The 27,170-nt window shown below is 44.7% G+C and overlaps 1 protein-coding gene across 5 annotated transcripts in view; it reads right to left on the bottom strand.

Annotated features, from left to right (window-relative positions):
- Nucleotides 1–27,170, bottom strand: part of LOC115166955 (semaphorin-6D) — a 45,562-nt gene that overhangs the window by 16,641 nt on the left and 1,751 nt on the right. For all 5 annotated transcript variants that reach the window (XM_029720929.1, XM_029720926.1, XM_029720931.1 and 2 more), the window contains exons 2-10: nucleotides 13,093–13,269; nucleotides 11,898–12,070; nucleotides 8,435–8,497; nucleotides 7,431–7,532; nucleotides 7,240–7,330; nucleotides 6,972–7,091; nucleotides 6,452–6,540; nucleotides 4,214–4,431; nucleotides 2,793–2,924 (exon numbers count right to left, since the gene is read on the bottom strand). In XM_029720929.1, the coding sequence (XP_029576789.1) occupies nucleotides 2,793–2,924; nucleotides 4,214–4,431; nucleotides 6,452–6,540; nucleotides 6,972–7,091; nucleotides 7,240–7,330; nucleotides 7,431–7,532; nucleotides 8,435–8,497; nucleotides 11,898–12,070; nucleotides 13,093–13,204 (1,100 nt within the window). In that variant the 5' untranslated portion in view covers nucleotides 13,205–13,269. The remainder of the gene's footprint in view (nucleotides 1–2,792; nucleotides 2,925–4,213; nucleotides 4,432–6,451; nucleotides 6,541–6,971; nucleotides 7,092–7,239; nucleotides 7,331–7,430; nucleotides 7,533–8,434; nucleotides 8,498–11,897; nucleotides 12,071–13,092; nucleotides 13,270–27,170) is intronic.

Here is a 27,170-nt window from a genome sequence, read left to right on the forward strand (position 1 = left end):
GTGTGTGCATGTGTGCGTGTGTGTGTGTGTGTGTGTGTGTGTGTGTGTGTGTGTGTGTGTGTGTGTGTGTGTGTGTGTGTGTGTGTACGTGCGTGTGGTCATAGATCATGGCTCTCTTGTTAAAGAGGGTTTATCTCAATGAGACCTAAGCTCAAGGTTATAGTGACAGTCCTGCCCTGCATCATAAACTGAAGGGAGGGTCATGTACCTGTTGTTGTGCAGACTGACATACACCTACTGAGACATACTGGGCTTGGGTTAGAGACTGACATACTATATGTATAGTACCCGGGCTTGGGTTAGGGTTAGAGACTGACATACTGTAGGTATAGTACCTGGGCTTGGGTTAGAGACTGGTATACTGTAGGTATAGTACCTGGGCTTGGATTAGGGTTAGAGACTGACATACTGTAGGTATAGTACCTGGGCTTGGGTCAGGGTTAGAGACTGACATACTGTAGGTATAGTACCTGGGCTTGGGTCAGGGTTAGAGACTGACATACTGTAGGTATAGTACCTGGGCTTGGGTTAGGGTTAGAGACTGGCATACTGTAGGTATAGTACCTGGGCTTGGGTCAGGGTTAGAGACTGACATACTGTAGGTATAGTACCTGGGCTTGGGTCAGGGTTAGAGACTGACATACTGTAGGTATAGTACCTGGGCTTGGGTTAGGGTTAGAGACTGGCATACTGTAGGTATAGTACCTGGGCTTGGGTCAGGGTTAGAGACTGACATACTGTAGGTATAGTACCCGGGCTTGGGTCAGGGTTAGAGACTGACATACTGTAGGTATAGTACCTGGGCTTGGGTTAGAGACTGACATACTGTAGGTATAGTACCTGGGCTTGGGTCAGGGTTAGAGACTGACATACTATATGTATAGTACCCTGGCTTGGGTTAGGGCTAGAGACAAACATACTGTAGGTATAGTACCTGGGCTTGGGTTAGAGACTGACATACTGTAGGTATAGTACCTGGGCTTGGGTCAGGGTTAGAGACTGACATACTATATGTATAGTACCTGGGCTTGGGTCAGGGTTAGAGACTGACATACTGTAGGTATAGTACCTGGGCTTGGGTCAGGGTTCGAGACTAACATACTGTAGGTATAGTACCTGGGCTTGGGTCAGGGTTAGAGACCGACATACTGTAGGTATAGTACCTGGGCTTGGGTTAGGGTTAGAGACTGACATACTGTAGGTATAGAACCTGGGCTTGGGTCAGGGTTAGAGACTGACATACTGTAGGTATAGAACCTGGGCTTGGGTCAGGGTTAGAGACTGACATACTGTAGGTATAGAACCTGGGCTTGGGTCAGGGTTAGAGACTAACATACTATATGTATAGTACCTGGGCTTGGGTCAGGGTTAGAGACTGACAAACTGTAGGTATAGTACCTGGGCTTGGGTTAGAGACTGACATACTGTAGGTATAGTACCTGGGCTTGTGTTAGGGTTAGAGACTGACATACTGTAGGTATAGAACCTGGGCTTGGGTCAGGGTTAGAGACTGACATACTGCAGGTATAGAACCTGGGCTTGGGTCAGGGTTAGAGACGGACATACTGCAGGTATAGAACCTGGGCTTGGGTCAGGGTTAGAGACTGACATACTATATGTATAGCACCTGGGCTTGGGTTAGGGTTAGAGACTGACATACTATATGTATAGTACCTGGGCTTGGGTTAGGGTTAGAGACTGACATACCTGGTTTTGGTTTATGGTTAGGGTAAAGGTATATAACTGGGTTTGGGTTAGGTTAAGTGTACATACCTGGGTTTGGGTAAAGGTACAGGCACATACCTGGGTTTGGGTTAGGGTAAAGGTACAGGTACATACCTGGGTTAGGGTAAAGGTACAGGTACATACCTGGGTTAGGGTAAAGGTACAGGTACATACCCGGGTTAGGGTTATGGTTAGGGTACAGATACATACCTTGGTTAGGGTAAAGGTACAGGTACATACCTGGGTTAGGGTAAAGGTACAGGTACATACCTGGGTTAGGGTAAAGGTACAGGTACATACCTGGGTTAGGGTAAAGGTACAGGTACATACCTGGGTTTGGGTTAGGGTAAAGGTACAGATACATACCTTGGTTAGGGTAAAGGTACAGGTACATACCTGGGTTAGGGTAAAGGTACAGGTACATACCTGGGTTAGGGTTATGGTTAGGGTACAGGTGCATACCTGGGTTAGGTTTTGGGTAAAGGTACAGGTACATACCTGGGTTAGGGTAAAGGTACAGGTACATACCTGGGTTAGGGTTATGGTTAGGGTACAGGTGCATACCTGGGTTAGGGTTTGGGTACAGGTACATACCTGAGTTAGGGTAAAAGTACAGGTTCATACCTGGGTTAGGGTAAAAGTACAGGTTCATACCTGGGTTAGGGTAAAAGTATAGGTGAATACCTGGGTTAGGGAAAAGGTACAGGTGCATACCTGGGTTTGGGTTAGGGAAAAGGTACAGGTGCATACCTGGGTTTGGGTTAGGGAAAAGGTACAGGTACATACCTGGGTTTGGGTTAGGGTAAAGGTACATACCTGGGTTTGGGTTAGGGAAAAGGTACAGGTGCATACCTGGGTTTGGGTTAGGGAAAAGGTACAGGTACATACCTGGGTTTGGGTTAGGGAAAAGGTACAGGTACATACCTGGGTTTGGTTAGGGAAAAGGTACAGGTACATACCTGGGTTTGGGTTAGGGAAAAGGTACAGGTACATACCTGGGTTTGGGTTAGGGAAAAGGTACAGGTACATACCTGGGTTTGGGTTAGGGAAAAGATACAGGTACATACCTGGGTTTGGGCAGTCTCTCCTCTGGGAAGGCGGTCCAGACAGAGTCAGGTGTTTTCTGTTCTTTAAATCGTCCTCTGAACACCTTCTCTATGTCATCCATGGAGAACGCACACACTGCAGACCCTGGGATACTGAAGAGAGAGGAACACAACCACACACTGTTACACAACTACTATTAACTATAGCTACTAATATACACACTGTAGACCCTGGCATACTGAAGAGAGAGGAACACAACCACACACTGTTACACAACTACTATTAACTATAGCTACTAGTATACACACTGTAGACCCTGGCATACTGAAGAGAGAGGAACACAACCACACACTGTTACACAACTACTATTAACTATAGCTACTAATATACACACTGTAGACCCTGGCATACTGAAGAGAGAGGAACACAACCACACACTGTTACACAACTACTATTAACTATAGCTACTAATATACACACTGTAGACCCTGGCATACTGAAGAGAGAGGAACACAACCACACACTGTTACACAACTACTATTAACTATAGCTACTAATATACACACTGTAGACCCTGGCATACTGAAGAGAGAGGAACACAACCACACACTGTTACACAACTACTATTAACTATAGCTACTAATATACACACTGTAGACCCTGGGATACTGAAGAGAGAGGAACACAACCACACACTGTTACACAACTACTATTAACTATAGCTACTAATATACACACTGTAGACCCTGGCATACTGAAGAGAGAGGAACACAACCACACACTGTTACACAACTACTATTAACTATAGCTACTAATATACACACTGTAGACCCTGGCATACTGAAGAGAGAGGAACACAACCACACACTGTTACACAACTACTATTAACTATAGCTACTAATATACACACTGTAGACCCTGGGATACTGAAGAGAGAGGAACACAAACACACACAGTTACACAACTACTATTAACTATAGCTACTAATATACACACTGTAGACCCTGGCATACTGAAGAGAGAGGAACACAACCACACACTGTTACACAACTACTATTAACTATAGCTACTAATATACACACTGTAGACCCTGGGATACTGAAGAGAGAGGAACACAACCACACACTGTTACACAACTACTATTAACTATAGCTACTAATATACACACTGTAGACCCTAGGATACTGAAGAGAGAGGAACACAACCACACACTGTTACACAACTACTGTTAACTAGATATGGAGAAAACACACACAATAAGAGATTCACATTAACAACACATCTGTTACACCAATATTACAAAGAGTGTACCCCAAATGGCACCCTATTCCCGTATAGTGAACCACTTTGACCAGAGCCCTATGGTCCCTAGTCAAAAGTAGTGCACTATACAGGGAATAGGGTGCCATTTGGGATGCAGCCTCAGTGTGTCCACCCTTACCTGTTCATCTGTGTAGTGAAGACTCCCACCACAGAAGGAACTCCGTTGATGTTGATGATGTCAGTGATGGACTGTAGAACATCGAAGTAGAAGAACGATTCTCCAGGAACAGAACAGTTGAGTCTGGCCTTGACGAAGGACGTCCAGTGTTTCTCCAACACACGCTGGGACCCGCCTACGTCGTTCTTACAGATACGAGCCACTCTGGAGTAGACGGCCTGGAAAGGAAAGGGGGAGCAGGGGGGAGAGAGAGAGAGACTCTGCAATCAGCATCACTAAAACACTTCCACCCTCTGAATAAGACATCTGCCTCATCCTGTGGCCTCACAGTGTGACGCACACTGACGCATACACGAGCACACGCGGGCGTGGGCGCACACACATGCTTATCCAGGACCCTGTGTCAGAGAGGACATTTGTTTGAAGCTCCGATTCAACAAACGCCTCACACCTCTTAACCCTAAACCTGATTCACACACACCTCTTTACTCAGTCTGATTAACCTTGAACTAGGACAGAGCTGGGCTATAGGACTGGGCTATATGATGGGGATTGGGCTATATGATAGGGACTGGGCTATATGATAGGGATTGGGCTATATGACTGAGACTGGGCTGTAGGATGGTGCTATATGATAGGGATTGGGCTATATGACAGACTGGGCTATAGGACGGTGCTATATGATAGCGACTGGGCTATATGATAGGGGCTGGGCTATAGGACTGGGCTATAGGACGGTGCTATATGATAGGGACTGGGCTATATGATAGGGGCTGGGCTATAGGACTGTGCTATAGGACGGTGCTATATGATAGGGACTGGGCTATATGATAGGGATTGGGCTATATGACTGAGACTGGGCTATAGGACGGTGCTATATGATAGGGATTGGGCTATATGACTGAGACTGGGCTATAGGACGGTGCTATATGATAGGGATTGGGCTATATGACAGACTGGGCTATAGGACGGTGCTATATGATAGGGACTGGGCTATATGATAGGGACTGGGCTATAGGACTGGGCTATAGGACGGTGCTATATGATAGGGACTGGGCTATATGATAGAGACTGGGCTATATGATAGGGACTGGGCTATATGATAGAGACTGGGCTATAGGACTGGGCTATAGGACGGTGCTATATGATAGGGACTGGGCTATATGATAGAGACTGGGCTATAGGATGGTGCTATATGATAGGGACTGGGCTATATGATAGAGACTGGGCTGTAGGACGGGCTATATGATAGGGACTGGGCTATAGGACTGGGACTGGGCTGTAGGGCGGGGCTATATGATAGGGACTGGGCTATAGGACTGGGCTATAGGATGGGGCTATATGATAGGGGCTGGGCTATAGGACTGGGACTGGGCTATAGGATGGGGCTATATGATAGGGACTGGGCTAGAGCTCTGGGTGTTAGACTGTGGGGGACTAGGGCTAGAGCTCTGGGTGTTAGACTGTGGGGGACTAGGGCTAGAGCTCTGGGTGTTGGACTGTGGGGGACTAGGGCTAGAGCTCTGGGTGTTGGACTGTGGGGGACTAGGTCTAGAGCTCTGGGTGTTGGACTGTGGGGGACTAGGGCTAGAGCTCTGGGTGTTGGACTGTGGGGGACTAGGGCTAGAGCTCTGGGTGTTGGACTGTGGGGGACTAGGGCTAGAGCTCTTGTGGTTTAAATGAAGCGTGTGAAGCAGTCAGCAGAAACAGCTTTAATAATTGACCAGTGCAAAGCTCCATCTGCCCAGGTGTCATCCCAGGCCCATCAACATCGACACACACACACACACACACACACACACACACACACACACACACACCCCAACATTAGTAGTGCTAAAATATTTATCAGCCCGCGGTTTCAGCCTGGCCGCCCATTCTCTGAATGATGCATCATGGGTAAATATGAGGCCTGCGGTGGCTAAAGCATTCTGCAGAAAACATCCATTACCACCAAGGGTGGGTGTGTGTGTGTGTGTGTGTGTGTGTGTGTGTGTGTGTGTGTGTGTGTGTGTGTGTGTGTGTGTGTGTGTGTGAATCCTCTCCATGGGTAAAGGGTTTACATGTAAAGTGGTTTGACCTACCAAACTACACCTTACACATTCTGCTGTACTCAGCACTTTACTACAACACTATCTGTTGTCTGATAATATAGTGTTTACTATTTCTAATACATAAATATTTATAATACACAATGTTGACAAGTAAACTGTGTGTGTGCGTGTGTGTGCATGCTACCTTGCCCAAGTTGTTGTGTTCCGCTGCGATCTCTCTGTAGAAGAAGTAGACATAGTTCCCATAATCCACTGCATGCAGGAAATGGGGCTCTGGAAGAGAGAGGGGACAGAGGTTTTGTGTTGTCACGTCTCTTTTTTTCTCTCCCTCTATTTCTCCCTCTGTCTATACATAACTACCTCTGTCTCTCTCCGTTCTCCTCCCCTCTCCCTCCCTCTCTCTCTCTCTCTCTCTCTCTCTCTCTCTCTCTCTCTCTCTCTCTCTCTCTCTCTCTCTCTCTCTCTCTCTCTCTCTCTCTCTCTCTCTCTCTCTCTCTCTCTCTCTCTCTCTCTCTCTCTCTCTCTCTCTCTCTCTCTCTCTCTCTCTCTCTCTCTCTCTCTCTCTATCCATCCATAATATTTCAGTGTTCCTGTAATAGCTGCGTGTAACAGCGTTGACCTAGATAGTGTGACAGAGCAGAGCTACAAGACGTCTTCGCAGGACATGGACAGAGTCTGCTGTCACCACACACTGCTGTGTTTACCTTTCAGCCATTTGGAGTCGTATTTGATGGTCCTGAGGGCCGAGCCGTCACCCATACTACGGTAGATCACTGCGTCGCTCGCCAGAAAGTCAGCAACCGTCGCCGAGTACAGCTTCCCATCTGAAACAACACACACACAGGTCAGACAAACACATTCCATTCTATCATACTGGACATGTGGATCTAACACCCTGGTTCAAACTGTTTGTTTACAGACTGACTTATGAACCCTAGTTGCTATGGCCAGAGTGTGTGTGTGTGGTCATACCAGCGAACAGAGCGACGTTGGTCTGCTTGGCGTCAAACGGGCATCGTGCCAGTCCGCTGATTTCCTCCCCGTCAAACTCCAGGTTATCCAGCTACACACACATGCACACCGTTAACAAAGACACACAGATGGCATAGTAAACATTAGGTGCTTATGGAGGCAGAGCAGGAGGGAGAGAGAACATTTCTTACCCTGTAGTACCGGCACATGGGGTTGAAGCCATTTGTTCCACAGATGAACACCAGGTCATCATTTCTGGGAACCAGAACCTTGATGTAGTTATGACACTCATCCTGGAGGAGGGGAGAGAGAGAGCGAGAGAGAGAGAGAGAGAGAGAGAGAGAGAGAGAGAGAGAGAGAGAGAGAGAGAGAGAGAGAGAGAGAGGAGATCATATAATAAACCGTTTAGCTAGTAGCTATAATGGTCACCATAGCCAGTAGCTATAATGGCAGATATAGCCAGTAGCTATAATGGTAGCTATAGCCAGTGGCTATAATGGTAGCTATAGCCAGTAGCTATAAGGGCAGCTATAGCCAGTAGCTATAATGGTAGCTATAGCCAGTGGCTATAATGGTAGCTATAGCCAGTAGCTATAATGGTAGCTATAGCCAGTAGCTATAATGGCAGATATAGCCAGTAGCTATAATGGCAGATATAGCCAGTAGCTATAATGGTAGCTATAGCCAGTAGCTATAATGGTAGCTATAGCCAGTAGCTATAATGGCAGCTATAGCCAGTAGCTATAATGGTAGCTATAGCCAGTGGCTATAATGGTAGCTATAGCCAGTAGCTATAATGGTAGCTATAGCCAGTAGCTATAATGGCAGCTATAGCCAGTAGCTATAATGGTAGCTATAGCCAGTAGCTATAATGGTAGCTATAGCCAGTAGCTATAATGGCAGCTATAGCCAGTAGCTATAATGGTAGCTATAGCCAGTAGCTATAATGGTAGCTATAGCCAGTAGCTATAATGGCAGCTATAGCCAGTAGCTATAATGGTAGCTATAGCCAGTAGCTATAATGGCAGCTATAGCCAGTAGCTATAATGGTAGCTATAGCCAGTAGCTATAATGATATAAGACATTATGAGGTGAGATGTAAAGCCGAGAGTAGAGAGTCTATAGTAGTCAGTAGAAAGGCAGTGTATAGTAATTATAGAAACATAGTATTTTAGTAAGTCTAGTAAAGTCTTACTCTGTGTTTCCCCTTCATGGCACAGTTCTTTCTGTCTGCCTCGCCTGACCTCCATGTTAACTTCTGTAAACACACACACACACACCACACACACACACACACACACACACACACACACACACACACACACATTCAGGCAAGCACAAACATACACACTTTAGCATTTGTGATTTCCCACACTGGACAACTTGTTAAAGCTGTTGATAAGTCATTGATATTAATCTGCAAAAAATGTCATGTCATTACATGAAGATGTAAGGGGGATCATAGCTATATTCAATCAAATTCACGAGTTTATTTAAAACCTATGTTTAACCTTTTATCATGATTGGCGTCTTGACGGATTTGTCCAAAATCGTGTTACATAAAACATCACTTTTCTGACCTTGCATTTATGGCAGTGGAAGTTGTCGTTATATCATATACAGTTGAAGTCAGAAGTTTACATACACCTTAGCCAAATACATTTAAACTCCGTTTTTCACAATTCCTGACATTTAATCCTAGCAAAAATTCCCTGTCTTAGGTCAGTTATCACCACTATTTTAAGAATGTGAAATGTCAGAAAATTGTAGAGAGAATGATTTATTTCAGCTTTTATTTCTTTCATCACATTCCCAGTGGGTCAGAAGTTTACATACACTCAATTAGTATTTGGTAGCATTGCCTTTAAATTGTTTGACTTGGGTATAATGTTTTGGGTTGCCATCCACAAGCTTCCCACAATAAGTTGGGCGAATTTTGGCCCATTCTTCCTGAAAGAGCTGGTGTAACTGAGTCAGGTTTGTAGGCCTACTTGCTCGCACACACTTTTTCAGTTCTGCCCACACATTTTCTATAGGATTGAGGTCAGGGCATTGTGATGGCCACTCCAATACCTTGACTTTGTTGTCCTTAAGCGATTTTGCCACAACTTTGGAAGTATGCTTGGGGTCATTGTCCATTTGGAAGACCCATTTGCGACCAAGCTTTAACTTTCTGACTGATGTCTTGAAATGTTGCTTCAATATATCCACATAATTGTCCTTCCTCATGATGCCATCTATTTTGTGAAGTGCACCAGTCCCTCCTGCAGCAAAGCACCCCCACAACATGATGCTGCCTCTCCCGTGCTTCACGGTTGGGATGGTGTTCTTCGGCTTGCAGGCCTCCCCCTTTTTCCTCCAAACATAATGATGGTCATTATGGCCAAACAGTTCTATTTGTTTCATCAGACCAGAGGACATTTCTCCAAAAAGGACAAACTTTTTCCCCATGTGCAGTTGCAAACCGTAGTCTGGCTTTTTTATGGCGGTTTAGGAGCAGTGGCTTCTTCCTTGCTGAGCGGCCTTTCAGGTTACGTCAATATAGGACTATTTTACTGTGGATATAGATACTTTTGTACCTGTTTCTTCCAGCATCTTCACAAGGTCAATTGCTGATTGATTTGCCCTTTTCGCACCAAAGTACGTTCATCTGTAGGAGACAGAACGCGTCTCCTTCCTGAGCGGTATGACGGCTGCGTGGTCCCATGGTGTTTATACTTGCGTACTATTGTTTGTACAGATGAACGTGGTCTCTTCAGGCATTTGGAAATTGCTCCCAAGGATGAACCAGACTTTTGTGGAGGTCTACAATTTTTTTCTGAGGTCTTGGCTGATTTGTTTTGATTTTCCCATGATGTCAAGTGAAGAGGCACTGAGTTTGAAGGTAGGCCTTGAAATACATCCACAGGTACACCTCCAATTGACTCAAATGATGTAAATTAGCCTATCAGAAGCTTCTAAAGCCATGACATCATAATTTTCTGGAATTTTCCAAGATGTTTAATAATAATCTGTCTGTAAACAATTGTTGGAAAAATGACTTGTGTCATGCACAAAGTCGATGTCCTAACCGACTTGCCAACACTATAGTTTGTTAACAAGAAATTTGTGGAGTGGTTGAAAAACGAGTTTCAATGACTCCAACCTAAGTGTATGTAAACTTCCCACTTCAACTGTATTAAGCAGTAATCAGTTCAGTTAGACATTGAACTTTAACCCTGTAAGAATCCTGGATCTAGCTGTTGGGCAGTTTTTTTTAAATCGAGATATCAGAAATGAAGTGTAACCATTTCTTGTCTCCTTATGTTACGGGGTGAAAACTGTTTTTATGGGCACACAAATCCAAAATAATGTATATGATTGCAAAAGTAAATGCTTCTAACCGAAAGAGTCACCTTACCTTGATACTTAAAACCTAAATTGATACTGTCATTAACATGGTTCTTCAATAATTATGCATAATACTTGTTGGGTGCGCATTTGGTGTCCAGCTGATTAGGTACACCGTGATATTTTCACACATCATCATCTGATCCAGGAAGCAATTTTCTGAATGACAGTCAAGTGCTGAATGAACAGCTGTTGTGAGCATGCAATGTAACAACAGCCCGAGTGTTGGAAAAATGAATATTTTGGGGTCTCATTCGTTACACCGGTGAAGAGTTGTTCCTGGATCCACGTTGGATCTAATATCCCTTGTGAATTGATGCTGATCATCTCTTGTTTTCTGATTGATTTACAGCATGGTCTCGTTAGATTTAACAGAGAAAACTTTTATGTAATGAGTTCATGTTTTCATATGTTTTGTGCCTCCGATTGGACATGGAGTCTACTGTGCGCAGCTGTGCGCAACACCAATGATATTCCTATGAATTATTCTGGATATAATGACAACAAATTACACAGCCTAGTGGCTTATTGACATTATGATCTGGTAATGAAATAACGTGACAAAGACAACAAACAATTCTCCATGTTATACCTTCAATTTTAAACAATACAAAGGGCTTGAAGTAGCCTACTTGAAATTAAATTTGGAGCTCAGAAATTCAAGAACTGGAATAGGCCTACCTTGAAAATCAGACATTTCCTCAATTTGGTGCTTGAAAAGTATTTTTAATTTTGTAGCCCATTTATAAGTTCTCCTGCTCCCTTATAATTATCTGTGATTTCATTTTTGATCCGTTTTTGTGAGAGATGTGGCCACAGTTTCCTGCTCTTCAATGGAATTCAATTGAAGGGTGTTGCAGTACTCTGTTGCGGTAAAACCATGTGCAGCTTCCCATACAAAGTCTTCCATTAAAAAAGGAACCTGTTTTTTGGTCACTTTCTCATTGTTAAACCAGGGATGGTGAGATTAATGCTACCGTTATTCATGGCTTTATTATGTATCCCTGCGTCAACCACATAGGCTACAGAAACATCACCATGTATGCATCCAATCTATTTCATCTTTTTATTTTCAAACCACTTTGAAATGTTGATCCCAATGTCACACATTGGCCCCATTATTTATATAAAGAACCATTTCCCCTCTAATTTATAGCCTGATAATTATGTGATTGATGAGGTAGTTTTTTCTACAGAAGCCTTGTGTGTAACTCAGTGAGTAACTTGTGGTTAGACAGACAAACAGACTCAAAGACAGACAGACTTACCCTGTAGGGAATGATCTCATTCCTGTAGGATTCTCGAAGACTCACTAGATACACCTGGTCTCTGCCAGCGATGAACAGTGTATCCTGTATCTTGGTCATCAGTTGGAAGTCCAGTCTGTGCTGTGACTCGTTCCCCGACGGACGACCTCGGAACACTGGGTACTGCCGCGAGACTGAAACACACATACACACGTTAGAGATCACACACATGTAAGCTTTCAGAGTGCTACACACACACTGACTCTGAGGGCCACACACTATCAATCAGGTTATTGATTAAACGTAAACATGTTGTGTGTTACAGCTTTATAGAAATCTCTCAGTAGTGTAATTCAGGCTGCTGATACAGCACAGTGGTGTGTGTGTGTGTGTGTGTGTGTGGACATGTTTAACTATACTTGTGGGGACCAGAAGTCCCCTCAGGAATAGTAAACAAACAGAAATGTGACCAACTGGGGACATTTAGTTGGGCCCCATAAGATCAAATGCTATTTCTAGGGGATTTAAGGTTAAGGTTTAGTGTTAGGAGCTAGGGTTTAGGTTAGGTTTTCAGGTAAGGGTTAGTTTTGGGGTTAGTGTTAGGGAAAATAGGATTTTGAATGGGACTGATTTGTGCGTCCCCACAAGATTAGGTGTGTGTGTGTGTGTGTGTGTGTGTGTGTGTGTGTGTGTGTGTGTGTGTGTGGTGTGTGTGTGTGTGTGTGTGTGTGTGTGTGTGTGTGTGTGTGTGTGTGTGTGTGGATGTGTGATGTGTGATGTGTGATGTGTGATGTGTGATGTGTGATGTGTGATGGTAGGCCAGGTCAGCAGTCTTTGTATTCCCTGTGTACATCACAGAGGAAGGGAATCTAGTTAATGCCTGAGCTGACGATGGACAGGATTGATTTTATATAGGGCATACTATGTCTGATCAGTCAGCACATTACATTACATTACCACGAAGACCTTACAGTACACCATCAATACACTATTCTCTGATACACATTACCATGAAGACCTTACAGTACACCATCAATACACTATTCACTGATACATGCAGGACAATGGGACACATAATTCAAGACAATAGGGTGCAGCATAAAAGTAGATTGGAAATGAAATTGTACTGAGACATGATGCTACTGTCTTGTGAGTTAGACTAACCTGAGTGTGTGTGTACGTGCAGCGTGTGTACGTGCAGCGTGTGTGTACTCACAGTGTGCATCAACAATGTCCAGGGGTATACTGTCCTCTGGGAAGCTGGCAGACAGGGTGTGTGTGGCTGTAGCTAGCAGTATGCTGAGCAGAAGGCCTGCTCTCCAAACCATGACTGTTGCTGCTTTTGGTCTGAGACCACTCCTTCCTGCCTGGTTCTCACCCAACAAGATGTTACCTGGAAACACAGAGACGATCAGTCATGAAATACAGAAATACACACATGGTCAGGAAAGTCCAGAACTAACAGATTTCAGTATTGACACTAAATACCTATATATTCTAAATCACCAAAGAAAATAATATTTTTCTCTGTCATTTTCTGTAATCGCTCTCTATATCTCTCTCACACACACACACTCCATTTCTCTCTCATTCTCTCTATCTGAACCCCTTTTACATGTTTTTACCAGGGTCTATTGTACCAGGGTCTATTGTACCAGGGTCTATTGTACCAGGGTCTATTGTACCAGGGTCTATTGTACCAGGGTCTGTTGTACCAGGGTCTATTGTACCAGGGTCTATTGTACCAGGGTCTATTGTACCAGGGTCTGTTGTACCAGGGTCTATTGTACCAGGGTCTGTTGTACCAGGGTCTATTGTACCAGGGTCTGTTGTACCAGGGTCTATTGTACCAGGGTCTATTTTACCAGGGTCTATTGTACCAGGGTCTATTGTACCAGGGTCTGTTGTACCAGGGTCTATTGTACCAGGGTCTATTGTACCAGGGTCTATTGTACCAGGGTCTGTTGTACCAGGGTCTATTGTACCAGGGTCTATTGTACCAGGGTCTGTTGTACCAGGGTCTGTTGTACCAGGGTCTATTGTACCAGGGTCTATTGTACCAGGGTCTGTTGTACCAGGGTCTGTTGTACCAGGGTCTATTGTACCAGGGTCTATTGTACCAGGGTCTATTGTACCAGGGTCTGTTGTACCAGGGTCTGTTGTACCAGGGTCTGTTGTACCAGGGTCTATTGTACCAGGGTCTATTGTACCAGGGTCTGTTGTACCAGGGACTATTGTACCAGGGTCTATTGTACCAGGGTCTGTTGTACCAGGGTCTGTTGTACCAGGGTCTATTGTACCAGGGTCTATTGTACCAGGGTCTATTGTACCAGGGTCTGTTGTACCAGGGTCTATTGTACCAGGGTCTATTGTAGATCACATGATTGAATGTTTAGTGGTTTCAAGTTGAGATCATTTATGACATGAGCAGTACCACGGACGGCTTGATCAGCTACTGTGTGTGTGTGTGTGTGTGTGTGTGTGTGTGTGTGTGAGTGAGTGAGAGAGGCAGCAGCCCTTTAGAGACGGCGTGTGTGCATATTAATGAACGTCCAGTCAAATATTTATAAGACAAACAAATTATTCATGTGGACAGTCTGAACGGATATACACAATTTACCACTAGACAACACACACACACACACACACACACACACACACACACACACACACACACACACACACAGGGAGATGGATTAGCCAGCAGCACACTGAGACACACACACACACACACACACACACACACACACACACACACACACACACACACACACACACACACACACACACACACACACACACACACACACACACACACACACACAACACAGGGAGATGGATTAGCCAGCAGCACACTGAGACACACACACACACACACAAAAGTGTGCACACAAGCGGAGTATCCCAGAGTACCACTGATGAGCATGTCATCTCTTTGCGCACATGCACGCACACACGGCTACACACACACAAACCAGTATTGACACGTTTTCAATTAGCCCAAGGTCCACCTGCTTCAGAGCAAAGCTAGCTGGCAGCAGCCGGTGTGTCTGTCTGGCCAGCCCATTAGTATCTGATTGATCCAGTCAGGATGTATACCTCACTAGGCTTATATACATGTTCACCTATATGAACTATTATACTAACTACACCAGCCTCTATAGGTTAACACACCACTGCAGTTTACCTATGGAACATTATATTATATCTTTAGATCTAAGGAATATTAGATGTCAGCACAGATGACCAATGAGAATAAGGATGTCTGCGGGGGGATCGGATGGAACAATCAACACACTGCAGGCTAAATCTACTCTCCCTGTCTAATACTGTTAGCTGGCTGAATACACACAGCCTTAGATCTATGGTATCTATCTGGCTGTTAAAGTGGCCTGAGGAGGGTTATATCACTGTGGTGATGACAGAGACAGAGAGAGACAGAGAGACAGAGAGAGTCAAACCAAGCAGTGTGACTGGCAGTGATGCATCACCAGCCACTATGGAGGTACACAGGCACTACTGCTGGGATGAACCAGCCCAGTGCCAGCTGGCAGAGCAGATCTGCTCTTCTCTTCAATTAGGGGTTTTAGTGGAGAAATTAGAGTTCTGATGTTTCACCAATCAGAGCAGAAAGATCTCTCTGATGATCTAACACACATCGATGAGGCTGGCTACAGGATATCCCATACACACATGATTCACTGATCCATACCGAACAATTCATATAATCTATATAGAACGATTCACAGATCTATACCGAACGATTCATTGATCTGCAACTGTCAGCAATTTCATCCCTCACCCTAATCAGTGGAGAAGAGGAATTGATATAGTGGAGAAAGAGAGAAAAGTAGAGACAACTACATGGGGACATGCTGCTTTAGCTACTTAAAGGGGTAATGTGAGATATTGGCAATTAAGACCTTTTTCTACTTACCCAGAGTCAGATGAGCTCATGGGTACAATATGTATGTCTGCATGCAGTTTGAAGGAAGTTGAAGGTACAGTGCCTTCAGAAACTATCCACACCCTTTGACTTTTTCAAAATGTTGATGTGTTACAAAGTGGGATTAAAATGGATTTAATTGTCTTTTCTTTTTCAATTATCTACACAAAATACTCTGTAATGACAAAATGGAAGAAAATTCAACAACAACAAAAATCTATATATGGAAAATAAACCACTATTCAACCCAATACGTCAATACGTTAGAATCACATTTGGCAGTGATTACAGGTGTGAGTCTTCCTGGGTAAATCTCTAAGAGCTTTGCTCACCTGAATTGTACAATATTTGGCCATTATTCTTTTAAAAAATTATCACGTTGGTTGTTGATCATTGCTAGACAGATATTTTTAAGTTTTGCCATAGATTTTCAAGCCGATTTAAGTCAAAATTGTAACTAGGTCACTTAGCAACATTCAATGGCACCTTGGTAAGCAACTCCAGTGTATATTTGGTCTTGTGTTTTAGGTAATTGTCCTGCTAAAAAGTGAATTTGTCTCCCAGTGTCTGTTGGAAAACAGACTGAATCAAGTTTTCCTCTATGATTTTGCCGGTGCTTAGCTCTATTCAATTAATTTTTATCCTAAAAAACTCCCTAGTCCTTGCTGATGACAAGCATACACATAACATGATGCAGCCACCACCATGCTTAAAAATATGACGAGTGGTACTCAGTGATGTGTTAGATTTGCTACAAACATAACACTTTGTATTCAAGACAAAAAGTTAATTTCTTTGCAATTTTTTTTTGCAGTATTACTTTAGTGCCTTAATGCCTATTCTGTACAGGCTTTCTTCTTTTCACTCTATCATTTATGTTACTATTATGAGTAACTACAATGTTGTTGATCCATCCTCCGTTATCTCATATCACAGACATTTTACACACTGTAACTGTTTTAAAGTCACCATTGGCCTCATGGTGAAATCCCTGAGCAGTTTCCTTCCCTGGTCTTTGTGGTTGAATCTGTGCTTGAAAATCACTGCTCGACTGAGGATCCTTACCTATAATTGTATGCAGGTGCGCATCTTTCACTGGGGACGGGGGGAACATGTCCCCTCCACATTCTGAAATTGCATTTTGCCCCCCCCCCCCGTTTTATCATCACAAAACGAGGCCGTGGTGTGCTCTAGGACCATGTGGATGCCTCTGAGAGGTCAGGTAGGCTTTTTGGAGTGTTTATCCGACTGGATAAAAAAAAACACATTTAAAAAAAACACAAGTTATGTCCCCCCACTTCTAAAACCAAAGTTGTGCCCCTGATTGTATGTGTGGGGTACAGACACTATTATTGCACACAGAGTGAGTCCATGCAACTTATTATGTGACTTGTTGAGCACATTTTTACTCTTGAACTTATTTAGGCTTGCCTTAACAAAATAGTTGAATACTTATTGACTCAAGACATTTCAGCTTTACCGTTTTTATTAATTTGTAAAAATTTCTAAAAACGTAACTCCACTTAGACATTATGGGGTATGTATTGTGTGTAGATCAGTGACAACAAATCTCAAATTAACACATTTTAAATTCAGGCTGTAACACAACAAAATGTGGAAAAAGTCTAGGGCTGTGAATACTTTCTGAATGCACTGTAGTTTCACCAGTCATTGCTAACTAGCAGTCTACCAGAACAGCTAGCATGCTAGCTTAATTGCCCAAATCTGGAAATATCCCCGCTGCTGCTGTTACTCTCCCTACAATCCAGACCTTCAAATCAATTCCAAAAAGTTGTCCTAGAGAAAACGTCTTCTTTCCAAATGGTTCTCGAGACAACAACTGATAATTAAATATCTAAGAAGAAAACAATGAATATAGATACAATCAATAAAGTATAAACCCTGGGAAAATGATATGAACATTATAGAGCATTACTATACTGCCTCAGGGCTGCCTCAAGATACAACAAGGCTCCTTTCACAGGTTAATTATTTATTCACAGGTAAATCATTAATCTCCCTTGTTAAGGATTATTTTTCCTTTCTTTCTAACTCTCTTTTTCTCCCTTCATTCCCTATCCTTTCTCTTTTTCTCTCTCTTTCAAGACTCTCTCTCTCTCTCTCTTGCTCTCTGTTATTGTGGAACACTTGGGCTGTAACTTCCCATGATGCCTAGCAGTAGAGTAGCAGTTTTTCCTGAGCAGCTCTAATGTAAAACAGAACAGAGAGGGAGAGGGAGAGGAAGGGGAGACATGGAGGGGTCAGCCTGCTAAAATTACCCTCAATCTGAGGCCAACCTAGCATGTTCCCTATTCACTATCCTATTCCTACCCTGCAGTGTGTTTGTGTGTGTGTGTGTGTGTGTTTGGGGGGGGGGGGGGGGCGCTCGACAGGCCCTGAAAAGGAATAGAGCTAGTCACGCAACTCTGTCCTGTTCAGCCTTCCCCCTCCTTCTCGCTCTCCTCTCTCTGTCTGTTATTACAGGCTTTTCAGTATCCTACAATCACTCTCCCACTGCTGAGGTTGTTGGCTCAGACTCACGCTGTTTAAACACCAAGAGGAGCGTGTGTGTGTGTGTATGTGTGTGTGTGTGTGTGTGTGTGTGTGTAAGTATAGTGTGTGTGTGGCGGGGGTTGTTGGCTGGTTGTTTATTATTGGCAGGATCTGCACCAAGTTGCCTTACGAAGCTTGTTCTAGTTGCAGTGTTTCAATCACAGAACCTGACCAACACCTATATTGTGGTAAAGTTGTAAGTAGCACAAGGTTAACAAAGAACTTAGAGACTGGGAGCAGCAATCAGTGTGGACAGGACTTCCTCTCTCTGCATATATATATCAGTATCTGTCAAAAGTTTAACAACACCTACTCATTCAAGAGTTTTCTTTATTTTTTTCTATTTTCTACATTGTATAATTACAGTGAAGACATCAGAACTATGAAATATCACATATGGAATCATGTAGTAACCAAAAAAGTGTTACACAAATCAAAATATATTTTATATTTGAGATTCTTCAAAGTAGCCACCCTTTGCCTTGATGACAACTTTGCACACTCTTGGCATTCTGCCAACCAGATTCATGAGGTAGTCACCTGGAATGCATTTCAATTAACAGGTGTGCCTTGTTCAAAGTGAATTTGTGGAATTTATTTTCTTGTTAATGTGTTTGAGCCGATCAGTTGTGTTGTGACAAGATAGGGCTATCTTCTGTATACCACCCCTATTTGGTAAAAGACCAAGTCCGTATTATGGCAAGAACAACTTAAATAAGCAAAGAGAAACGACAGTCCATCATTACTTTAACCTCTATGGGCTACTCAACAGCCAGTGTAATCCCGTGGCGCGATATTCAAATACCTTAGAAATGCTATTACTTCAATTTCTCAAACATATGACTATTTTACACCATTTTAAAGACAAGACTCTCGTTAATCTAACCACACTGTCTGATTTCAAAAAGGCTTTACAACGAAAGCAAAACATTAGATTATGTCAGCAGAGTACCCAGCCAGAAATAATCAGACACCCATTTTTCAAGCTAGCATATAATGTCACATAAACCCAAACCACAGCTAAATGCAGCACTAACCTTTGATGATCTTCATCAGATGACAATCCTAGGACATTATGTTATACAATACATGCATGTTTTGTTCAATCAAGTTCATATTTATATCAAAAACCAGCTTTTTACATTAGCATGTGACTAGCATGTGACTAGCATTCCCACCGAACACTTCCGGTGAATTTACTAAATTACTCACGATAAACGTTCACAAAAAACATAACAATTATTTTAAGAATTATAGATACAGAACTCCTTTATGCACTCGCTATGTCCGATTTTAAAATAGCTTTTCGGTGAAAGCACATTTTGCAATATTCTGAGTAGATAGCCCGGCCATCACAGGCTAGCTATTTTGACACCCACCAAGTGGGGTACTCACCAAACTCCGATTTACTATTAGAAAAGTTTGATTACCTTTGCTGTCTTCGTCAGAATGCACTCCCAGGACTTCTACTTCAATAACAAATGTTGGTTTGGTTCCAAATAATCCATAGTTATATCCAAATAGCGGCGTTTTGTTCGTGCGTTCAAGACACTATCCGATGGGTAAAGAAGGGTGATGCGCCCGACGCGTTTCGTGACATAAAATGTCAAAATATTCCATTACCGTACTTCGAAGCATGTCAACCGCTGTTTAAAATAAAATGTTATGCTATTTTTCTCGTAAAAAAGCGATAATATTCCGACCGGGAGTCGTTGTTTTCGTTCAAAGAGAGAGAAAGTAAACATGGTGTCGGCTCGTGCACGCGCCTCCAGTCTCATTGTCCTCAGATCGACCACTTACAAAATGCGCTAATGTTTTTCAGCCATGGCCTGCAAAGCCACCATTCATCGTTCTGGCGCCTTCTGAGAGCCTATGGGAGCGTTAGAAAATGTCACGTCATGCCAGAGATCCCCTGTTTTGGTTAGAGATGATCAAGAAGGCCATGAAATGGTCAGAGAGAGCACTTCCTGTTTGGAATCTTCTCAGGTTTTGGCCTGCCAAATGAGTTCTGTTATACTCACAGACACCATTCAAACAGTTTTAGAAACTTTAGGGTGTTTTCTATTCAAATCAAACAATTATATGCATATTCTAGTTACTGGGCAGGAGTAGTAACCAGATTAAATCGGGTACGTTTTTTATCCGGCCGTGCAAATTCTGCCCCCTATCCCCAACAGGTTAAGACATGAAGGTCAGTCAATCCGGAAAATTTCAGTGCAGTTGCAAAAACCATCAAGCGCTATGATGAAACTGGCTCTCATGAAGACCGCCACAGGAAAGGAGGACCCAGAGTTACTCTGCTGCAGAGGATACGTTCATTAGAGTTACCAGCCTCAGATTGCAGCCCAAATAAATGCTTTACAGAGTTCAAGTAACAGACACATCTCAACATCAACTGCGTGAATCAGGCCTTCGTGGTCGAATTGCTGCAAAGAAACCACTACTAAAGGACACCAATAATAAGAAGAGACTTGCTTGGGCCAAGAAACACGAGCAATGGACGTTAGACCGGTGGAAATCTGTTCTTTGGTCTGATTAATCCAAATTTGAGATTTTTGGTTCCAACCACAGTGGTTTTATGAGACGCAGAGTAGGTGAACGGATGATCTCTGCATGTATAGTTCCCACCGTGAAGCATGGAGGAGGTGTGATGGTGTGGGGGTGCTTTGGTGGTGACACTGTCTGTGATTTATTTAGAATTCAAGGCAAACTTAACCAGCATAGCTACCACAGAATTCTGCAGTGATATGCCATCCCATCTGGTTTGCTCTTAGTGGGACTATTATTTGTTTTTCAACAGGATAATGACCCAACACACTTCCAGGCGGTGTAAGGGCTATTTTACCAAGAAGGAGAGTGATGGAGTGCTGCATCAGATGACCTGCCCTCCAAAATCACCCAACCTCAACCCAATTGAGAGAGTTTGGGATGAGTTGGACCGCAGAGTGAAATTAACAAGTGCTCAGGATATGTGTGAACTCCTTCAAGACTGTTGGAAAAGCATTCCAGGTGAAGCTGGTTGAAAGAATGTCAAGAGTGTGCAAAGCTATCATCAAGGCAAAGGGTGGCTACTTTGCTAAAAATATATTTATTATTCTACAATGTAGAAAATAGTAAAAAATAAACAAAACATGTTGAATGAGTAGGTGTGTCCAAACTTTTGACTGGTACTGTATATTTAGTCCAGCTTCTGTGATTGTTGGGCATACTGTATGTATAGTTATTTCTCTCGCTCTCGTTTTCTCTGTCCATGTCATCCATCTTTCTATTCTCTCTCCCTCCCCCCCTCTCTCTATTCTCTCTCTCCCCTCCCTCTCTCTTTCTATTCTCTCTCTCTTCCCTCCCTCTCTCTTTCCATTCTCTCTCTCTCTTTCCATTCTCTCTCTTCCCTCCCTCTCTCTTTCCATTCTCTCTCTTCCCTCGCTCTCTCTTTCTATTCTCTCCCTCCCTCCCTCCCTCCCTCCCTCCCTCCCTCTCTCTATTCTCTCTCTCCCCTCCCTCTCTCTTTCTATTCTCTCTCTCTCTCTCTCCCCTCCCTCTCTTTCCATTCTCTCTCTCTTTCCATTCTCTCTCTCTTTCCATTCTCTCTCTTTCCATTCTCTCTCTCTTTCCATTCTCTCTCTCTTCCCTCCCTCTCTCTTTCTATTCTCTCTCTTCCTCCCCTCCCGCTGTCCCATTTTGCCTGTAGAAACAACACCAGAGCATTCTCCTCACCTGCAGGTCAGTACAACTGGGGCTGTGGAGGAATTGGCCCAATCAAGTGTGGTACACAATAAGACTGCAGTAATGTAACCCCCATGACCCCAAGCTGTGTGTTGTTGTAAATACCCCTCCATCAGTATGACCAGGGTGAATAGAACACCACTGAACAATAGATGCCGCTCCAGGGGCAACTCTGTTTGTCACCCAGCCCTATGTCACACACACACACACACACACACACGTTTTACTATACTTGTGGGGACCAAGCAATTGATTCCCATTAAAAATCCTATTTTCCCTAACCTTTAAACACTTAACCCTAATCCCAAACCCTAATTCTAATCCTAAACCTAACCCCTAAACCTAAAATATATTTTTTCCTTGTGGGGCCATCGAATTGTCCCCACTTGTCCAAAGTTGTATTGTTTTAATATCCTTGTGAGGGCTTCTGGTCTCCACAAGGAGAGTAAAACCAAAAACACACAGCCACACACACACAACGTAGAGGAAATCAGATAACCTCAGTACAAACTGTAGTATTACTTCTACTGGATTTCACTGAATACAATAACATGTTACTTGTAGCATTCCCTGTGTGTGTGCAAGTGTCTGCCTGACTACGCTCGTGCATGTGTGTGTATGTGTGTGTTCAGCCATGCCAAATTGGATGTACTAAATAACTTTGTTGTCCTCATCAGGGCTTTGGGAAAGTAATCAGTTTGTGACCGAGCAGCCAGACGATTAGCAGACCTCCATCAGAGCAGACTAGAGAAACCATTACTGCTCCATCTCCTTCACTTCAATAACAACATGAGCCAGTCATCTCAGTATTTACTGAGGATTACATCTGAAGAGCCTGACTTGTTGCTACAGAGAGTTGGCAGAGAAAGAAGGCTGTGCCACCTCACACCATCCCTCCCTCCTCTCTACTTCCCTCCTTTCTTTCCCTTCGTGTGTAGAGGGATATAAGAGGAGAAAGACAGTTGTCTCTCTCCTTCCCTCCTTTACCCTCTCTTTCCATATACCTTGGTAAGAGGGGGATTGTAAGAGGAGAAAGGCTCCATGGTAGTTCAGCTGTAGTGACGTACAAAGGCCAGAGCTGCGGGGGTGACGGGAACAATAGAGGCATTGGGCTGGGCTGTACAATGGAGCTACCGCCACTAACACTGTCCAACTCTCTGGGGGTTAGTAGTAGTGGCCCTTCACTGGCCCAACTCTCTGGGGGTTAGTAGTAGTGGCCCTTCACTGACCCAACTCTCTGGGGGTTAGGGTTAATAGTAGTGGCCCTTCACTGACCCAACTCTCTGGTGGTTAGGGTTAGTAGTAGTGGCCCTTCACTGTCCAACTCTCTGGGGGTTAGTAGTAGTGGCCCTTCACTGGCCCAACTCTCTGGGGATTAGGGTTAGTAGTAGTGGCCCTTCACTGGCCCAACTCTCTGGGGGTTAGGGTTAGTAGTAGTGGCCCTTCACTGTCCAACTCTCTGGGGGTTAGTAGTAGTGGCCTTTCACTGGCCCAACTCTCTGGGGGTTAGGGTTAGTAGTAGTGGCCCTTCACTGTCCAACTCTCTGGGGTTAGTAGTAGTGGCCCTTCACTGGCCCAACTCTCTGGGGGTTAGTAGTAGTGGCCCTTCACTGACCCAGCTCTCTGGGGGTTAGTAGTAGTGGCCCTTCACTGGCCCAACTCTCTGGGGGTTAGGGTTAGTAGTAGTGGCCCTTCACTGTGCAACTCTCTGGGGGTTAGGGTTAGTAGTAGTGGCCCTTCACTGACCCAACTCTCTGGGGGTTAGGGTTAGCAGTAGTGGCCCTTCACTGCCCAACTCTCTGGGGGTTAGGGTTAGCAGTAGTGGCCCTTCACTGTCCAACTCTCTGGGGGTTAGGGTTAGTAGTAGTGGCCCTTAACTGACCCAACTCTCTGGGGGTTAGGGTTAGTAGTAGTTGCCCTTCACTGTCCAACTCTCTGGGGGTTAGGGTTAGTAGTAGTGGCCCCTCACTGACCCAACTCTCTGGGGGTTAGGGTTAGTAGTAGTGGCCCCTCACTGACCCAACTCTCTGGGGGTTAGGGTTAGTAGTAGTGGCCCTTCACTGGCCCAACTCTCTGGTGGTTAGGGTTAGTAGTAGTGGCGCTTCACTGTCCCTCTCTCTGGGGGTTAGTAGTAGTGGCCCCTCACTGTCCAACTCTCTGGGGGTTAGGGTTAGTAGTAGTGGCCCCTCACTGTCCAACTCTCTGGTGGTTAGGGTTAGTAGTAGTGGCCCTTCACTGTCCAACTCTCTGGTGGTTAGGGTTAGTAGTAGTGGCCCTTCACTGTCCAACTCTCTGTTGGTTAGGGTTAGTAGTAGTGGCCCTTCACTGTCCAACTCTCTGGTGGTTAGGGTTAGTAGTAGTGGCCCTTCATTGTTCAACTCTCTGGGGGTTAGGGTTAGTAGTAGTGGCCCCTCACTGTCCAACTCTATGGGGGTTAGGGTTAGTAGTAGTGGCCCTTCACTGGCCCAACTCTCTGGGGGTTAGGGTTAGTAGTAGTGGCCCTTCACTGGCCCAACTCTCTGGGGGTTAGTAGTAGTGGCCCTTCACTGGCCCAACTCTCTGGTGGTTAGGGTTAGTAGTAGTGGCCCCTCACCGCCCAACTCTCTGGTGGTTAGGGTTAGTAGTAGTGGCCCTTCACTGTCCAACTCTCTGGTGGTCAAGGTTAGTAGTAGTGGCTTTTCACTGTTCAACTCTCTGGGGGTTAGGGTTAGTAGTAGTGGCCCCTCACTGTCCAACTTTCTGGGGGTTAGGGTTAGTAGTAGTGGCTCTTCACTGGCCCAACTCTCTGGGGGTTAGGGTTAGTAGTAGTGGCCCTTCACTGGCCCAACTCTCTGGGGGTTAGTAGTAGTGGCCCTTCACTGTCCAACTCTCTGGGGGTTAGTGTTAGTAGTAGTGGCCCTTCACTGGCCCAACTCTCTGGTGGTTAGGGTTAGTAGTAGTGGCCCCTCACTGTCCAACTCTCTGGGGGTTAGTAGTAGTGGCCCTTCACTGTCCAACTCTCTGGGGGTTAGGGTTAGTAGTAGTGGCCCTTCACTGTCCAACTCTCTGGGGGTTAGGGTTAGTAGTAGTGGCCCTTCACTGGCCCAACTCTCTGGGGGTTAGGGTTAGTAGTAGTGGCCCTTCACTGGCCCAACTCTCTGGGGGTTAGGGTTAGTAGTAGTGGCCCTTCACTGGCCCAACTCTCTGGGGGTTAGGGTTAGTACTACTGGAGTTAACAAACATGATTAAAGGAGTTAAAGTTGGTTCATTTCATATTCAGCACAATATTACTTTGTAGGGAAACACCAGAGGGTGTTTGGTACTGGCGCAACACCAGAGTGGGTTTGGTACTGGCAACACCAGAGTGGTTTTGGTACTGGCAACACCAGAGTGGGTTTGGTACTGGCAACACCAGAGTGGGTATGAGTCTGGCAACACCAGAGTGGGTATGAGTCTGGCAACACCAGAGTGGGTATGCGTCTGGCAACACCAGAGTGGGTATGAGTCTGGCAACACCAGAGTGGGTATGCGTCTGGCAACACCAGAGTGGGTATGAGTCTGGCAACACCAGAGTGGGTATGCGTCTGGCAACACCAGAGTGGGTATGCGTCTGGCAACACCAGAGTGGGTTTGGTACTGGCAACACCAGAGTGGGTTTGGTACTGGCATCACCAGAGTGGGTTTGGTATTGGCATCACCAGAGTGGATATGAGCCTGGCAACACCAGTGTTGTGGGTTTGGTTTGATACTCGCAACACCAGAGTTGTGGGTTTTGTACTGGCAACACCAGAGGGGGTTTTGTACTGGCAACACCAGAGGGGGTTTTGTACTGGCAACACCAGAGGGGGGGTTTGTACTGGCAACACCAGAGGGGGGGTTTGTACTGGCAACACCAGAGTGGGTATGAGTCTGGCAACACCAGAGTGGGTATGAGTCTAGCAACACCAGAGTGGGTTTTGTACTGACAACACCAGAGGGTGTTTGGTACTCGCAACACCAGAGTTGTGGGTTTGGTACTGGCAACACCAGAGTGGGTTTGGTACTGGCGCAACCAACACCAGAGTGGGTTAGATTCCAGCATGGGCCATATACTGAATATATGTGTTTACTGTAAATCACTTAATGTAAGTCAAGTTGCTGCTATATGCTAATTCAGCACCTACATATTCCTGAATATATTGATGTATTGCTGGGTTTGACCCTGGATACCCTGCAGACCTGCTACTACTGACCAGGGTGAATGGGGATCATTTTACTGGATTACTGTTACCCTTAAAACAAGGGTTTACAATTATATTCAACTTTCCATATCATTTCAGTCACAAAAAAGTCTAGTTCTTGTGATATTATGTGTGTCACATAATAATCAGAATGGCATGAACTATTTGCTCATTTTACCAAAAGAATTTGTCTAACTAAACGAGGCATGGCCCTCCTAAACACTACATACAGCGTGTGAATATTGACTTGAATAACTTCTCTTCCCGACACAGTCCTTCCACGGCTGTCATTCAATTAGCTGACTCTATTGCGCCGATTCGTTCATTCTCCCACGTTAACCCCTACACTACCGCACCCCAACTCCCCCTAACCTTAACCCATTCATCCTATCACTGGATTAGAACACAGATGTTCAGGGATCCAGAGCTGCGGGACAATCTGGCTATTTACCCTAGCGGACAGGGCAGGCTTTCTAGTGCCGGTGGACCCAAGCCACATCCCGGCTCCACAACACCTATTGTCCCGGCTGGGAGGGAACGCATTCAACATTGATCTGTGCTAACCTTTACACTCCACATGAAATGCGAAAGACAACAAAGACGTGAGGGAGAGCAGAGGAGTGACACACCAGTAATGGGGAGAGGAGAGAATTGATTGCTCCGCTAATGCATGGATCCAGGGATGGGCTCGGCGGCGGGCGCATTCGCTAAAAGCTCCCTGCCACGGCGGACGGAACGAAGGCTGATTAGTTCACAGCAGTGGCGGTTCTAGACCATTTCAACTGGGGGGGCCAAGCTGGGGCCAGTTGTACTGTTAGAGGGGCCAGTTACATTAGATGTTATTGTTGTCATATCGTTTTCTTCACTGCATCG

The sequence above is a fragment of the Salmo trutta genome, chromosome 29, assembly GCF_901001165.1.
Source record: "Salmo trutta chromosome 29, fSalTru1.1, whole genome shotgun sequence".
NCBI classification, from domain to species: domain Eukaryota; kingdom Metazoa; phylum Chordata; class Actinopteri; order Salmoniformes; family Salmonidae; genus Salmo; species Salmo trutta.